The 18589-nt window shown below is 36.3% G+C and overlaps 1 protein-coding gene across 1 annotated transcript in view; it reads left to right on the forward strand.

The window, feature by feature from the left end:
- Positions 1-18589, forward strand: part of PTPRN2 (protein tyrosine phosphatase receptor type N2) — a gene marked incomplete at both ends in the record, with an annotated part of 676226 nt that overhangs the window by 64453 nt on the left and 593184 nt on the right. Inside the window, one exon of the mRNA XM_080609627.1 lies at positions 7536-7586. Coding sequence (XP_080465753.1) covers positions 7536-7586 — 51 coding nt within the window. The remainder of the gene's footprint in view (positions 1-7535; positions 7587-18589) is intronic.

Genomic DNA, 18589 nt, shown 5'->3' on the forward strand with positions numbered 1-18589 from the left:
AGAGATGCTTATTTTGTTCCAGTATGGGCTACTGACATGACAAAGATCTTCTGTCTTGAGCAAAATCACATTTGACTCCTCCTGCCACAGTTAATGGGTGTGGGTAAAAGATTTTGGTCTTGATCTTAAGAAGTAATAATTGTAATGTTAGTTTTTAAGTGATCTTGTATTTGTTCTCCAATAATGGGTTTATCTGATTTTTTTATTTTTATTTAAATGGAGAGCTGTTATTGTTCACTGTATCAAAGTGGAGCTGCTTGTTTGCCAGAATATGGCTGTGCTCCCAGTTTGCCATGTGAGCTAGCTGGTGGTGGTCCCTGCTAAAGAAAGGGAGTTATAAAACATAGTATTGAGAGAATAGTAATTTTTTCAGGGGAGACAATGCAAGTTTTTTTAATATTTACTATGAAAAAAAGTACAAAAAGGCACAGCAAAACACATGTTGCCTGTATGGGCCATATTCTTTCTGAGCTCTGGACAAATGCAAATGCTGTTCTGGAGCTTTCCCAGTGATGGCCTTTCTCTGTCTCTTTGCCTCATGAACTATTATTACTGTTCATATCTTCAATTATTCTTAGTAGTGACCTTTCCTCAGTGTTCCCCAGAAGAAAAGCTCTACATCACTGCAATCATGGCATTAGTAATCAGAGAAGTTAACAGTATTTTCACCACAAAGCAATTCTTTTCTTTAGTGGTGGACAGGCTCGAAACTAATTACATGCAAAAGAAAAGATGTAATCATTTTTTTCTCCTAAATGTAGAAAGGACAAAGTACAGCTCTTACATAGTGAGAAATAGAATCATACATCACAGCATTTTTGTACTATTTTACCTATTAATGCATCAGTCTGTACATGTTGAAAAAGGGGTGGTATAATGAAGGTAATTGAAGCACTAATATGTACTGTCACTGAAGCTTCAGGGGCAAACCTTGGCTATAAGATTAGTACTGACGCTTTCACTTTTTGAGTGAAAACTATTCCACAGTGAATTATTCTGGCTAAGGTCATATTTCAATATACAAAATCAATATGTATGAAAAATGATGGAAAGAAGGAGTAATTCTGAGATGAGGACGTGTTAGCACCAGATGATAACATGGGAAATCTTAACTTTACTTTGGAAACTTCTCATGTAAGAGATTGCACAGTCCTCCAGTTAACCGCTGCAGGGATTTCTTTTGTCACCTTTATGACTGTTAATGTGGATTATAGCAACGCCTAGATTCCTCACCAGGAATTAGTGATCCTTGAACTAGGCTTTGTGCATGCACACAGTTAAAAAAAATAATCTGCTCTCAAGAGTTTGCAGTATTACAAAAACATCAGGCACCTATTATATTCAAAAAGCATGAAAGTTGGGGTAAAGGAAGAAGATCGAAGCTCAGTACTTATTATGCTGTCATACATTTTTCTCACTTTCTCTCTTGGGAGAAAGAGTCCCTTTAGTATTATGTGCTACTTCAACATTACTTTTGACCACATTGATTTATTTTTCTCTCATAGTTGAACTACTGTTCCAAGCAGTTGTTGATAAACCATCACAGGTTCTGATGTTTCGATAAAATGTCTTTCTCAATGAATAATATTCCAGATATTCTGAGAACCTGAGGAGAAAGAGAGAACATATCTAAATCTAATCCAATCCACTCCACTCCTGAAAAACTCTGAATAGAGGGATCAAAATGAAACAAATTCTGTCCCTATTTTACCTCCTTTTCTTTACCTCTCTCATAGTCAACATACCAGAAGGGAGGTAGATGAGAAATGATTCAGTGTGCTAGACAAAGGGAAGTGGAGGGCACCTGTGGAAAAGGGTGAGGCTGGAGATCCAGAACTTGCCAGCAATCCATAAACAGGTGACAGACATGCTGTTTACTTGCATGAGTGAAAAGAGAGGGCATGGGTGGGAAGGGTAGTGCATGAGCACAGCATGCATGTGCTGGGTGGTGACAAAAAGGGGCAGCTGTTTTCTCCTGGTAGAATAATGCTGTCTTGGAGAGTAGAAGGGTAGGAATTAGGAAAAAGAACACTTCTTGGAAAGAGAACAGAGGAGCTTGGAACAAAAATATAGCAAATTAAAAAGGGGATAAAAATGAAAATTTAAAAAATAAGAGCAGGGAATTTCCAAATTTATTATCAAAATGAATGTCAAGATAAAACTAAAGTAAAGAATCAGTAGCTGATTTTTCACATGTAATTAATAGGCTTTGAGTAATGCTTACATTACATGTATGTACATCTGTTGGCAGTGTGTAATCACAGGGCTTTGGAAACAAAGAGGAACTCTGCTTAAGACCTGTGGTCATTTTAAAGTGCATTTTTCCCAGCTATCATTGAAATTTTGTGTGATTCTACATTTGCTAGGCATACACCTATGGCAGACAAGTGAGGATGTGTTGGATAGAACACAGCTTTAGCAGACTCAGCAAAATTTTCTCTCACCTCTTATCAGTGAGAGGAAGACATCTCTCAATCAGATGACTCCTCTATTAAGTTTTCTGAAAGAAAACCATGTTTGATTCTTCCTTATTGTTGTTGTGCACTATCTTGATTTTTTTCAGTTAGAGCTATCCCAGTTGTGTGAGCTGAGCACTTTTAAAACTTCATTCTTGGACCATAGTTCTTAGTCTACTATAAGTAAATAAACATGTGCTGTCTATTTAGAGTCACTCACAGCTGGTGTTGAAGACCCAGCAAGGGACATCAGACATGGCTGGTGTTGGCATACCCAGGTGTTTCCATTTTTGTTTCTCTCATTAGCAGTATTTATCAGTTCTTACCCTTCTAGCATCTTCTTACCAGAGTGCAACTAAATCTGAAAGAAGTGGGTGAATGTGGAATAGATTTTGAACTACTCAAAATGCTAATGATCATTGGCATGTTTTGATGATGGAATGTATATGGGCTAAAACTTAGTGATGTAGTGAGTTTGTTATGGTCTGAAAATGTGAAAAGGCATTAGGTGCTCATGTTGCAGTGGAATGAAAAGCATAAAAAGAAGAAATAGAGAACTCTCAACAACAGAAGGAGGTTTGTATTTTCTTAATTTCTGACTGATAACTGTAGAGGAAATTTAGCTGTTCTTGCCTGTTGTTTGCTTTTTTGTTTGGATGGTTATAGGGTGTTTTTTTTATGAAGAGGGGCTATGGCCTTTTATATTAATTTTAATAAAATGCTTACATATTTTGGGAGTGAAGAGGAATGTTTAGTGTGAAATAGTTGGATAGCTGGTGGAAAGGACAGAAATAAACATAATACAATCTATTTTATCAGTGGATTTTTAAAAATTGTTTTCATGATAAGTGAATTACTTCAGATTTTCCTAGATGAAGTTCAGGTGATTTTGTCTGATGTTTTGACTGTTGTAATCTTGAGAGGCACCTCTTCTAAATACAAAAAGTATATTCTCATAAATTATATATTCAGTATATATTTATCTGTATATAAATGTGTAGGTATATATAAGTGGGTTCAAGACAATGGACCTTGTACCTGACACAACTTAGTAGAAACACAGGCTACTGCAGTCCATGTTTGGAAGCAAGGGTAAATTAGATATTTGTTTATTCTTTTTGTCTTCTCTCTGAGAGACCTACTTACTTGTGTGTATGAAAATTCACTTTATTGGCTTATATTGCACAGTGAACCTGGGCTTTTTTGACCTGTAGTGAGCTTTAGTCATGTAAACTCTTCTGGAATTCACTTTGGTAAATTATCAAGAAGATAGTTTAGAAGTGCATGATTTATATCAGTGAAAGTTAATGGACATATACCACACCTTTGCAAACCCTAACATTTAAGATGTGAAAAAACATGTAGCTGTTCAAGTATATGGGATAATCCCTACTGCTGTGCTAAATGGGTTTTAAATTGCTCCAATATGTGTCAGGGAGCTACTCCTACTGTATTGCAGGATGCACAGCATGGACTTGTGCCTTGGTTACATGGGGGTGGGTGATCAACTCAGCTTCTTGTGGCTGCTGTTGCTCCTGTGCACAAGTCATTGCTCTAACCTTTGTCACTACTGAGGTGTAGGGACTATACAAGTGTTAGTTGAAGAGGTGAACCTTTAATGCAAGTTAAGTAATAAACCTGTGTTTAAATTCTAGATTAAGCAAAGCAATCCATGTACACCAGTTTTAGTCTCTGTTGGCTGGTTCAATAGTTCATGGAGAGCTTGTTAGTTCAGGGCTGCTGCGTGAAGAAAGATTGGGGGTTTGGGTTATTTTGTTTGTTTTTTATGGGATTTGCAAGGATTGCATCAAGAGTCTGTGTTTTGGGAGATGATCCCTGGTAGGGAGATTGGTAGAAAATAAAATTAATCTTGATTGCATAACGTGTGAGCAGAATGAAGTGCTTTTTGGAGACAATACCACTTCATTTCAGTGGTGACTTATTACCACCATTATTATTAGTAGGTAGATGATATTTAAAATGAAATATGATGCTTCTTAGTGTCACAGAAAATAACAACAAAAGATAAATTAGTCGTTAAATTAGCATATTGACTGGTTGGATGAAATATGAATAACAATCAATGCTAGCAATAAATAACTTGGAGCAAAATATTTTTCAAGAAGTTTTGGAGGTCCTTGTCTATTTTGGAGTAATCATGGATGGATATAGTTTGCCATGCGTTGGCGTTATTAATTTCCTCTCCAAGACATAAGTTTCCAAGGTTAATTGCATCAGATGCCTTGCTGCAGCAAGCATCAAATAACGAACTATTATGAAAAGAGAAACTAAAACATGATAATAATTTTTCTTTTGTGCTTTTTCATGGAAAATATATTAGGTGATAAAATATATCAAGCAAAATCAGAATACATTTATATTGGAGTGCTGTATGGAGGTAGCCTTGTGGTTTATTTCTTTGCACCTAAACATGCTAATTTTATTCATCTTGTATATCTGGATTTTTCTGCTTCTAAGAATATCAGTATATTATAGAATGGCCTACCTCTAGCGGGCGGCCACAGGCAGAAGGTGCTTTTGATTCCAGCTCCTCAGGTGTTTCAAAATCAGCAATGCCTGAGTGAAACAGTCACTCTTTTAATGTGCCACTCCACTAGAAATGTTCCTGGTTGAAACTTCTCATCCGCCACCTTTTGGATCTACAGCACAACCACTGTAGGATAGGAAATTTATTGCAAAACTGCCTGTCTTCCCTCCATCAACAGGACACTTTCTGCAGACCTTCATGGGTTATGGCCATTTCAGGCTTCTGGTTTTACGTCTTGTGATCTCTCAGGGAAACAGGGCAGAGCCCTTTACCCAGAAATTTGGGATTTTTTTCTAACCATTAACTTTTATGTTAGAAGAGATAACATCAGATTTCTGAGAACAGGAGTTTTGAAGTATGCCTTTCATTTGCTTAGTTTGTGATGGCATTTGAAGCCCTTTTTTCCTGCGAACATTCCTTTTTTTCAAGTGATCATGACTATGCTTTTAATTAGAGCTCTTGTGCTGTATCTCTGTGCAGATGTGTGTTTGTCCCTGCCTGTCATCATTCTTGTCTGATGCTCTTTGGGTCAACATACAGTTAAGGCATCCTTCTGCTTTGCTGGGTCAGTACCAAGGCTGCAATTGGATATCTTCAGTGAGTTTTCAGACACTGTTTCAGGTCAAATGGCTGTTACAGTAGTTTTGTCTGGAGCAACATTATACGCCTCTCAAAAATGCGTCACAAACCACAGTTTGTGGGTGGTATAGACACATGCTGTTCTACCATGCTCTGCTGGCAGAAGCTTTCCTAGTCTAAAATTTCCTCTTTTCCTTTCAAAAGCTACCAAATGTATATCCACAGCTTATTGGTGCATAGGTAAAAAGATGAGAGAGCACTTTTACTGGTGTACATACTGTAGGCTTTCATTATCTGCTTAAGGTTATGTATATGGATTCCTTGCAGGCAGGTGTTGGGAAGATTTAAGGGATTCTGCTGGTGCTCCTGTACATCTCAAATTCATGTAGATGTGTTTGCCTAGCTCAGACCTAGTGCTGTGTTAATAAATCCTGCTGAGAGACACAGTCTATTAGTCCAGGCATAATGATGTGCTAATATCTGCTGAAATGTCCCCCTGAATTTTTCTTTTGGCAGTATTAGGGCTCTGGTAATTCATAGGCAGAGAGCCTTGGGCTTTTCAGTTTATTTGATTTTTTTGTTGTTTTTGTTATTGTGTATTTTTTGTTGGTTTGGGGACTTTTTTTCATTGTTGTTATAAGAACAGCCTACTTAACCCGTTTGACTCTGACTGGAGGTGTTTGTACTCTGTGCTTCTGTGGAGATTGGCATGGCTGGAGAGAGAGGATTTGCTGTTGTGTTTAGATGTGGTGAAGTTCCTAGCTGTTTTTTATTGCGAAACTGTTTAAGGTCTCCTAATTTCTGTAAGTCCCTGTATCCATTTATAACCATAAGGTACTTCCCCAAAGAAGTTAACAAGCTTAATTGTGAAAATGTGTTCTCTAGGGTAGTTTTTGTGTTCGAAATATAGCCTCATTTCTTGGAATTTTATTCAGTCCTAGGTCTTTATCTTAGTCAGAAAACAGAGTTAAAGAAACGACTGGTTAACAGAGTGCATGCCCTTAACAGCAGCACAGTATTTCATGCTGCTTCTGTATGTAGTTCTTATTAATTCCCCAGTGTAGATTGACCAGAGTAGAGGCACGTCTTTCCCACTTCTCTCCTGTGCTCACAAATATCATCAGGAATTCATTTTAATTGAAAATAAAGGAGGTAATAACTAGTATCTCGTTACCAGTTAGGTGATAATAGCAAGAGTGGAACAGAATACTTCACTGTGAAGATGTGCATAAGCAGATGAACTCAGATTGCCTATCTGGATATAGGTCCTATGGTGAGGTATGGGGCTGATGTAGCAGGGGCCCATAAAGTAGCATATTTTAGAACAAATTTCCTGCTTCAAATGGAAAAAGCCCTAGGATATTTTACATAGACCTCTACTGATTCATCAGCTGTCTGTGGAGGTATCACAGTGTTCATATAAATGACTCAATTTTTTAAGTCTTTCTCCGAAGAGTTGGTGCTCCTGAGGATCTGTGGTTGCAGTTACTAAATCTAAGCCTAATTTGAGCAATTTGTATCTGATTCCTAGGCTTGACCCATCACAGTAGAAATATTTTTAGGAAACTCCTGACTTCTTGGTGTATGTTTTTGTAGCATATTGCAGCATTACTGTGCTATGTTACAATAATATATTCAAAACTTAGAGAACATGAGGTTCCTCAGATTACTAAATGAGACATACACAGAGAAAACTGAAGCTTCAGTAGAGGAATGAAGGGAAAGAAAAATATCAAAGGTTATTTCTAGACATAACCAGCTAGAAAGATGTGCTGTCTAACCAGATCTGTTTCCATGTTCTTGACTTCCTGTGTTGCCCAATTTAGACTTCTGAAGCCAACCAAATGTCTGATTGTTGCTGATCATTTAGTAGCCTGAGAGGTCTTCAGTCTGTGCTAACTACCCACAGTTTGAAACCTGTATTAATCTTCACCTTTCTGCTGTGTTTTCAGGCTGCCTGTTTGAGGATGACCTTTGCAAATCATTTGAAATCTGTGTAAATGGTAAGTCTTCAATGTTTTGTTTGCCGACTGCGCTGTCTTCTGCTGTGCAATTCTGTGTAGTTGATTTGATAAGTCAAATCTATATAGAAAAGAGAAGGAAAGAGAGGAGGGGAGAAAATACCTGGTATGACTATTATGCTTGGCAATTAGGTGAAATCTAATAGATTGAAAAATATTCTCTCAACCTTGAACAACACTATATTCTTTTATGAGAAACATTGTAATTTAATTAAACACGCTGAAATATGGTAACATTTGTCTTAATGCAGCACGAAAATAAATGTTTTGTTATCTTCAGTTTGTTCCTGTTTTTAGAGGATGATGTTGAGTAATTATCAGTCTCCTTTTCTTCAAAAGGTTGCTATTTATTATAATAAGAAAGAAGGTCTCAAAAGAAGACTGCCATTGTTCTTGATTATGCTTCCTTTTTCTGTGTTCTTACTTGAACTATGCAGAAGCAGCTTTCTTCTGCTCTCCTTCACAATTTCTTTTAAGTCATAAAAAGCCAATAGAAATGTATGAATGAGTCTAATGGAATAGTAGGAAAGAACTTATCAGTTGATCATCAAAGATTGTTAACATGTTATATGAAATAATTTAAGTCCTGATGAAGGGTGGACCATGTTTAGAGGGAGATCTTTTGGAAGCAGTTGCATGAAATATGAAGCAATGTTGTAAAATATGTAGACTTATAATTAAGATTTTTTTTTTTTTTAATTAGGTATTACATTTTTTTGTGAATGTATGGCATAAATAGTTTTGTTTTCCATCAAGCACAGAGGTTGGTAGTATGGGTCTGTTAATAGATGAACATTATTAATATCTTAACAAACATTTAAGTTGAAATGAGACTAAATTTCCATTATTGTTGAATGTCAGACAAATGCATGCAGGAGAGAGAAATAAAAGACAGAAATATATTTGAGGAGTTGGGAGGAATTTAAATAGGTAGAAGGTTATAAACAGTGCATTTATTAACATCTCCAAAGGTAATTCTTGTGTAAGTGACATTTGAAGTTGTTTCAATAACATGCAAAAATTCCGCATTGACAATTTCCATGGCAGACAGCAAAGAAGGGTACTGGCAGTTTTATACAGTGGTGCATTTTGCTGACTGCCAGTCATATTCAGAGCCTGACTCTAGTTTTCCCAAATGCAAGTATAATGTAACTGGGTTTGTATGATAGGCCACCATTGTATCTGGCAGACAGTGTATAATGGGGAATTTATGCAACAGATGATAGTAAGAAATGTCCGTACTTGAACTGCTAGTAAAAAGTCTTCAGCAGAGTAATTTCTATAAAGGTTACTTCACAGCTTCTTGCTGTGTTTTCTTAATTGAAGATGTGGTTTCTAAAATCTCAATGTGACTCTCACTAGCATGTGGGATGCATCTTTGAATTCAGAATGGACCTCTTCTGTAGGTCTACTCTTATTTTGACATAACTGTAACTTGAAAGTCATTAATGAATAAGCCTGTTAATCAATGATATTTCCTAATAACTGATCTTAATTAAAAAATATGTGCAGGCATTCTGTTAGTGTTTAAGGTCACTGCAAAGTATTTAATTTTTCTATGACCTAACTGGGCAAATATTTTCTGGAGTGGATTTTAAATGCTGGCCTTGATATAAGTAAAATAAACCATTCTTGAGAAAATGATCAGATTTTTTGGAAGGTCATTCTTTGAAATACTAAAATACTATCAGGTTTTGTTTTTTATACATACCAGAAGAGGGCCGCTTGCTTCTGAGCACTCCTTCTCATTTTTCCTGTCCAAACTGCTTTTGGTTCAACTGTAGCTTTGAAGTTTTTCAGAAATCCTGTTATATTAAAATGCAAAAGGTTTGCTGGATGGAAAGCCGAGGAACTTAAGTCTGTGGAGATTTCTATGCTCAGGAGCAGAGCTTACGTTGCGTATTGCAAGGTCATGGAAAGGTTTGCCTCCTTTGTTGTCACACAAATGTGTATTTCTGAAGTACAGTGTGAAAGTGGGTAAGATACAGCAGCTGCTTTTGCGTAGCACCTTTGAAGCATCTGTGATCTGCAGATCTGAGGCTGACTCCTGCAGGAAGGCTGATAATTTTGATCTTTCTCTTGGTCTCGAGCAAAGGTAACTGAACTGACTGCGTTTTCAAAAATGAAACTGGGTTTGTCTATTAAAGATGTAAGTCACAGTATTTGCCATCTTTCATCCTATCATCAACTGCAGACTTCAAGAACTTCTCATGCATGAGACTTGTAAAAGGATAACCAGAACATCGGTAACTGAGCTGTTTCATAACATAAAAATACTATTCTTTCCTTCTCATTTATTTTGAAGAATTAGGTGACTGAAAGATTTTGATAAGCATTCCTTTGCATGAATAAAAGGATGCTAAAAAATTTATTGTTAAAAGCGGTGTAATCCAGTTGTAATATCTAATATAAACAGCATAACTATCAGTTGCACTGCTTATATCTGTTTAGGTCATATGCCATTTTCACAGGGCAAAGAACCTGCCTTAATAATGACTGACTTTTCTGATGTTTTCCCTCATAAACCGGTCTCTCTTGGCTTCAGTGATGGGTTTTCACTTATGTTTGTTTAATAGCTCCAGCAGCATTCATGCAATATTAATTTATTTCCATAAACCTTTTATCAGTTTCCTGAGCTGCACTGACTCATCAAGTGGTTAAAAAGGAACATATTGTTTCATGTTTATTTTAATGGCATAAGGATAAGCTAGGCAAAAAGACCGAGTGACTTTTCCTGTACTCTTCCTTTGCAAAGCTAGAACTTTGCAGAGTAAAGTTGCTTAGATGTCTTCTATTTAAATTCTGGTACAAAATTACCTCTATTTTACAGTTGGAGGAACTGATATTTTCACCCATCTAAAATGCTTGAAAGCTTGCAGCTAAAAAACATGGTATGAAATCTGGATATGCTTATGAGCTTCAGACCCTAATAGAAAAGAATCTGGCATGCTATAAGCTTGGAAATGCTTGCTTCCTAGATAAGCGCTGATGAACTGCTACAGATGCCAAGGTGATAAATAATATCTTAATTAAACACGATATATGGTAGGGAAAAGAATAATATGAGGATTCAGATTTGAAATGTGTAGTGACACAGCTGCAGGTGGAGAGGGGTATAGTATACGCGAGTTCATGTACATTTTGCTGTCTGTTTGTAGAAGTTTCAGGGATTGAGTTTGCCCATGTATCTTTTTTTTTTTTTTTTTCTTGAGTATTATACCTCAAATGTGTTTGTAAGAAAAGGAAAACAAAAAAGCATTGAGAAGGAATTTTTAGACTATATCCGAGACAAAGATCCTTCACTTATCCTTGAACGTTCCTGTAGTTATATATTAAATCTAGTACAGTCAGATAAGTGGGAATACATCGTGTTCTGTTTTGCATTTTAAGTGATAAGTAAAGCAGTTCATGTAAAACATCACTTGCTTGTTGGAAGCTTGAAACTGGCTTCTCCAAGCAGCAAAGCAAAGACTAATTCTTATACTTTCTCTTGAAATCATACTGTTGAATTCTGCTGGTGCCACTGGGAAAGACGCTATGTGGCATAGATGAAAGCATTCATTTCAAAATAACCATCCCCTATTATCCTCATTTCTCCCTTTATTAAACTGTTTGAACTGCTTATTTAGAAAGGTGGCATTCTTTCCCTTAGGTTTAATTTCCAGATATTTTGCTTCAGAAAGCTTTGTGTTGTGTTTTATCCATGCATGGATACCATGATATCTTTTCTCCTTATCAACAATCTTTATAAGTCAGAGTGGTTTTATTTATGAAAGATGATGTGCCTGTATGCCTCCTTCCCACGTGAAATCATAACAGGGCTCATGCAGACAAGATCAGATTGTGGAAAACCACTGTGTGAAGCCAACCAAAAAAGTTAATTAAATACAGTCGCTGATGCAGTGTGCATCATTAAGTCAAGCCTCACTGACAACCACTAAACTTCTCTTAGGAAGACATGGTCTAATGTCTGTAGTAGTGTTTGAAAATGCTGTGCTTCTGAAAGGCTGTATAAACAGCTGTGCACAGCTGAATCAATACTGGTTTATGTATGCAAGCTGCACTTGTTAGGAGGGACTTAGGTTAGCATGGTGTGTCAAAGGTGTTCAAGCATTGCAGTACAAAGTCATGAGCCTTTCCAAATTTGGATGTTTCCAGGTAGTTCAGAATATTAAGGTACTTTCTTGCTCAGCTATAGAGCTCCTTGAACATTTGGAATGTAAGTGATTGCATGTGGTGGTGATGAGCCGTAAATGGTGAACATGTGCTACAAATGATAAGGGAGAGGAGTCAGGATCCCTGAAATGGTTTCTTGAACTTAATGTGTTATGCTTTGAGGTTTTCCAGGTCATTGCCTGGTAGGGTGGAATTACAGAGAGAGATGCACCTCAGCATTGTTTAGCTAACAGATGTCTGTGGCTACATCTGCATCTGGAAGGCACTGCTCTTACAAAAGGTGTTGAAGTTTTTGTCAAATGACACTATAAATCTGTGCCTAAGCTTTCTGAAGCTTTTCAGTGAGCATCGGTGCTTGTTACAATTAAATTCAGACTTCTGAGGAGTAATGCTATGTGGTACCTCTGCCTACTGTTGCTTTCTTGTGTGTACAGAGAATTTCTGTGCTTTCCAAGGATGGGAATTCTTCACAGATAACTGAAGTTCTAATACCACCATATGAAGTAAACCTGATGTTGTCACTTTGACCTGAATTATGAGGTAAATGGGTATACATGTATGTTTGGAGTAAAAACCTGACCAGTTACGTCTGTGCAAGGATTTACGTTTGCTGATGCTTCCATATCAGTTCAAGGAGATCATGGGATTTTTTTTTTTCTTTGTCAGACTTAATTTTTCAAAACATACTTTGAATAACTAAGTCAGAAGAATGTCAGAATCTGGTGCACCTTTGAAATCTACCATGGTATAATGGTATTCCGAAACCCCACATCTTCAAAATTACTTACATACTTCATTCAACTGAAATCAGGGGTGAGTTAACACCTAAGTATTCCTGAGAAGCTATGGCTATGAGGATGGTACCTTGGTTATTAGGAATATTTTACATTTAAAAACTTCATACACACCTTTTGAAATCTGTGGAAATAAGCACAAAGACTCAAATTTTCACTTTCCCCCCACATTTGGTCTATATTAGGTTATGTGAGTCATGTAATAGGAGCAAGTAAATGATATAGAGTTCTTTTGGCAGGAAGACTCTGGTTTCCCAGTAGCCTATGTACTCCCTCATGTTAGCTCTTGCTTTCCCATATCTTATGAAGCTCTAAAGCTATTCTATGATATTAATGACAGTATCAGAGCTCCTCAGGATTAATGAGCATAAGTGACATTGCAACACAACTTGTTATGAATGGTGATAACACCCTGAAAGGCAGCAGAAGATGGTGAGTGGAGGAATTTGAGGGTTTCTCAGCTCTGCTCCACCCCACCATGCTGCTGCTTTGCAAATAAATTGTACCAGCTCAATTTCTAAACTAGGGGAGTCTGATTTGCTATTGGGTATACACAGTGTTTGCTAACAGAAGCACTGTCAACATAGATGCTGAACAGTTCTGAGCTATGTGAGGTAAAAGCATTGTGAAAAACCAACATTTTAATTTTTACCATAATGTTAAAAATGCCAGTGCAGCGATGACTTCATCAGCTTTACCTTGTATAAATCATGTGATACTTGTTTTTGTCTCTGAAGGCCTATCTTATCTTCCAAACTATCTATTTGTGTCTTGTGTTTACCTCAATGTGGTGTTAAAATAGCTACTTGTGTGATAGTGGGATAAAAGTGTTTAGCACAACTGGCATTAAAACTGAAGTAGTGATCAAAGGTGAAGTTAGAATTCTCTCATTAGAGAAAGACGCCTAGCATAATAATGCACCTATGGTTATCCACCATCCCAGCTGTTGCTAAGAGCTTTATTGTGGTTATTTTTTTTGTGGAGAATTTCATCTTGTAGCTCCTGCAGGGCAGAAAACCGTCACTCAGACTTCACTGACAGCCTGATGTTCAGCACCAAGTGAGAGGTACATATGTACAACTATAAATCTACCACCAGCCATGTGTAATCCTTTATATCCTTGTGTCATGTGCTAGTAAGTAAGCCTTGGAGCTGCTGAGTGTTGCATTTTGTTTCATGTGAACAGACCTATGTTTTCTTATAGCTCAAGCAAGAATGCTGCTGTGTTGTCATATGGGAACTTTAGTTTCTATCTTCATGTTGTGACTTGTGGGTAATTTCTTGCTCTGAATATCAGCACTGGGTTTCACAGAAGCAGAGCAGGCACTGCACATGAAATTGTTTAAGCAATGTATGTTTGAGGAATTTTAGTGTCTGTAGGTTGAGTATGTTTGGGGGCCTAGATATGGGAGAGTATATTTAATTATCTAGTATGTCTCTTTTACCCAAATTATGTATTTGTGATAAGGTCAGTGAGCCTCAAAATCTAATATAATATCTGATATTAAGTAGAACTGAAGTTTTGATAGTCAGTATTTCTCCACTGAATATTTGATATGAAGTCTTGACTTTTACAAGATGTGTTTATTAAAGGAAAAAAGAAGAGCAATTTGTATTTGTCTGCAGCTTTTTGGACCTTGTACCAGGCAGAATACATATACTTTAAGGTAGCTTTAAAGATGTATGTTACACTACCATATTAAATCTTATGAAAATATACTCGGGTATTTGAGATACTGTCTGTAATTGTGTACCTTATTAGTGTGTGGTGAACCCCTTTGTTAACAGGCTTTGTGTAAGCTGTGTAGCACCTGTTGGCATGTTTGGAGATATCCCTATTTCATGCTTTTATTACACTGGAGAGAAAAAAAAAGGTAATTGTAACATTTGGGAGACCATGGAAAAGTACAGTGTGTTTGAGAAAGGGCATTAGGGACTCTGAGTAAAATTTGTGCCTGATGAATCATGAACACAAGAGCCTGAAAAGGACAGAGTGGTCTGTAGAGAAAAGAGCACCAAGGCATAATGTTCTGTCAATGAGGTGGAAAGCAAATGAATCCTGGTTTGGAGTGACACGGCAGCAGTGTGCTTCTGCTGAAAAATCCATCATATTTTCTCCCCTTCATGTGTCAAGAGGCATTCAGAATTGTTATGATTTACTTTATGATTAAGAAGTTTGGGCTATGGCTTTCTGGGGAAAAAAAAAAAAATAATAGGCAGTTGTGTTTTTTGTTTTTTGTTTTTTTTTTTTTTTTTTTTTTTTTTTTGTTTGTTTGTTTGTTTTTGGTTTTTTTTTGTTTTTTTTTTTTTTTTCACCTCTACTAACCCCCTCCAACCAACCAACCAAAAAATCCCAATTCTCCCCCCATCACCACTGCATAAACATAGCTATGAACAAAAAATAGTAATAAGAATTGACAAAGTCAAGGACACATGAAATTTGTGAGTTGTCAGTGATGGCTGTACAGCTATTATTGGACAACTCCAATTCTGGGTTATTAGATAAGATCTTTTTTTCTGGGTTATAAAGATATCTTCATTTTGCTTGTTGATTACTTACAATGTGTAATTCCACAAATGAAGTGCATAAACTGGGATCTGCTTGCTTATTTTGGAATTCACCTAATCCCTGTTAGATGTGAAACTGTGATATTTGCCTTAGTCCCCCTGAATATTGACCCAGTTAATCACTGCTGCACTGAGACAATCAGATTAATTATTATCATTAATTGTCAGAGTACTTTGGTAATTAACAGAGGCATTGACAGTGTTTAAAAGAGAATAGACTACAAAACTTTGAACACATTTCCTGCCTGAGAAAATTGTGTACTTTTTTTATAATCATGCTGGTTCTATACTTATTTCTGAAAACTGCAGTAATACTGTCTAATAGTACATATGCTTAAAATATGGGATTGTGAAACAGGCTATGTATTTCCAAAATATTCATTTTTACTAGACCATTAATGAATGACTTTTGACTATTCACTCTGCATTTTCTTGCGTGTATGTGAGGCAAAGCCGTAGGTGTCTTAAACATATCCTGCATAACAACCTTCTGGTTGGGTTGTTTTTTTTTTTTTTTTTACAGTTACAAATTTCTCTGTGCTTAGATGCCATACTTGTGGTGTTTGGAATTTTATTTTATATTTTATTTTTTTATTTTCTGTTGAAAGTTCTGTTAAAAATCCTTGTTTGCTGGCCAGACCACACATAATTGAGTGCTGTTGCATTACAATCATCATTTAACAAACATCTTTTTATTGCTGGCTGCATAGTATTTGACAAGCACTAATAGTCTCTTTTACTCTCAATCTGCCTTTAGACAGTAAGCATAATAGGGAACCAGTTATTTCTGGTTTGCAGGAGGAGGGAATGTTGGGGTCCTGGCTAAGTAACTTCTCAAATATGAGAAAACCAAGTAACAAAACCTCATGACTTGAATCACCTGAAACCATATCTGCCTCAGCAGAACAGAACTCTTGATTATAGTTTCTGTAAGACATAGTGACTTCTTTTGTCTGAAGATAACTTGTATGTGAAAATATATTCTGTAACAATATCCATGACATCGTGTAAGAAGCTGAGGGAATTACCTTGTCGTAATCTAAGTATGAGATGCAAATCCATATGCACATGGAAGATAAATATATATATATGAAAATAACTTTCAGTGACTGCTTGTTCTGAACAGATGAACTAAACAGATACTTGTTTTGTTTTTTTTTTTTTTTAATTTTAAGGTAAAGAATGTAGAAGTTTTATCTCAAGTTGTGTGCCTATTACTGGAAGTCCTTAATTTGGACTGGATTGGGTCCAAAGTAGAACGTTCATCAAGAGAGAGCTAGAAAATACATACTTTTGCTTTGTCATAATGCTTAGAATAAATGCTCTGTAATTAAGAACACTAAAAGGCTTTTTTTTTTTTTTGTTCTGTCCTCGTTTAATAAATAAGAGCAAAATGAAAGTGAACTAATCATAGTACTGTTGATTAACAGGTGAAGACCTGTTAATGAAAAGTCATTCTCTGTTGTAAGCCATTTGAAAGCTTTAAATTAAACAGAGTTTTCTTTTATGCCCTACAACCTCCATGGCAACAGCAACAAAAGTTGCTCTAGAGGAAGACAGAGCAAATATATTTTATAGTCCCAAACTATTTAGTGTAATTTAGCCCTTTAATAGCTTTGACTGCTGCTCTGCCTAAGTTAAGAAATATTTGGTTGTCCTTACTGCTATGTCAGCATGCCCTAAAGTAGGATCAGCATGGCTTAAGAGGGTTAGTAACAGCAGTGGATGTCAAGGGAGAGTGTAAGGGAATACAACATTTAGTGTTTGGACTCTAAACGCTTCAAGGAAAGGTATCTGTCAAAAAAAAAAAAAAATTGTTTTTAACGCAGCAAACATTTGTGTTAATGTTAAATTTGCAATATGATAAGGTTGAAAATGAGTATTTAATTTATTCTATTTTAGTTCTTTTAAGCGTTTATTTAGCTTTTCAACTGCATTATCTCACTCTTTCAGAGATTTGACTATACCATCATAGTTTTTTCCTGGAAGTAATATGACAGGTATGATTGTGAACAGCTGCCGGCTCTGCAATTTTTTCAGTGGCAAAAATGTGTTTTGTTAGCTTTCCCTATCTGTTATTGAGCTGTAATTGATCTTTCTCTATGGTGAATTCTATAATAGATGAGAAATAGGTGTATTATCCAACCAGAAACTGTGCTGGTGGGGGAAATAGAAAATTGAGGGTAGAGAGAACAGTTGATGAGACCTTCCAATTTTTTTTCCTTTGTCCTGTAGTCCTCTCTATTGACTCTACATCATGCTGCTCTATCTCTATTCCTCAGAAATTTCAGATAAAAAGGGTATTAGGGGTTTATTGACAATTAGATGGTTGGACTTTTGGATGGCAGCTTCATAGTTTATTGGACACTTAAAGAAGACGGATTTCTGTAATTAAACAGAATATTTTTGCTTTGGAAGTGCAGTGCTTTTTGGGGTGGGTGGTGGTGTACTGTTTTTGAACTGTAATTAATTTTGTATCTTCAAGTAATGAATTTGACTGAATCTTGTGTTTATTGTGACTTCAACTCCTCCAAACCATTTCAAATTGTAGTTTCCTGCTAGTCTTCTGATTCCATCCCTTTTGCTAGGATGTCATTTCATTACCCTTCAATGCTTAATTTCTATGTTTGAGATGCGAAGATGTCCTAGACTTCTACAATAATTAAGAGTACCTACTTTCCTGACAGCCTGCCTTGATTTTAATATAATTTTGCTGATGACTTATGCCAGGTAATGTAATGGAACAAACTGTTCTTTCACTGATAGTAGCTATTAGAAAAGTTTTTCTCTTGAATTTGTACCTATAATTTTGCTTACATGTGTTTAGAGAATAATTGTATTCTAAAAATACTTGATTTCCAAGTGAGCTAATCTTTTTTTGTTTCTCTTTAACTCTTATTTTTTTACTGAGTTCAAGAATTTCTGCGAGTAATGGCTGGAAAAAAAGGATCAATATGTTCAGTAAAATATAAGATGATGTAGCGCTGATACACAGTTAAGAAAAAACAGTCTTATTCTAATTCTTTTTTATTCACTTCAATTTTTATTAACTTTAGATGCCGAAGTTCCACTCAATGTTTTGTAGAGGTTTGAAATTTGGTCTAATACTAAGGTTTCCTTTTCAGTAGATCAGTTGCTGTTTTAAATCAGTGCCTTTGCCTTGGAAGCCCAAGGAGTGGTCTTTCTGCTCCTCCAGTCAGAGCTCACCAATACAAATGCTTGAGTCAGTTATAATTGAAGAAGTGGAAACATATGAAAGAAATTTAGGCAGAACAGAATCTCTGTTTCAGTACCGCTTCACTGGAGAGTGGAATGCCGAGTGCTGAAGGGTTGATAAAAGTTTTTAACGTTGCATTACAAATGATAAATCAATGTTCCTTGAAAAGGTAGTCAGCCAGTTAGTGCCCATTTCACATCTCTAAGTTTAAATGCATTGCCAGTTTGAAG

This window comes from Psittacula echo, assembly GCF_963264785.1.
Source record: "Psittacula echo genome assembly, chromosome: 2".
Taxonomy (NCBI): Eukaryota; Metazoa; Chordata; class Aves; order Psittaciformes; family Psittacidae; genus Psittacula; species Psittacula echo.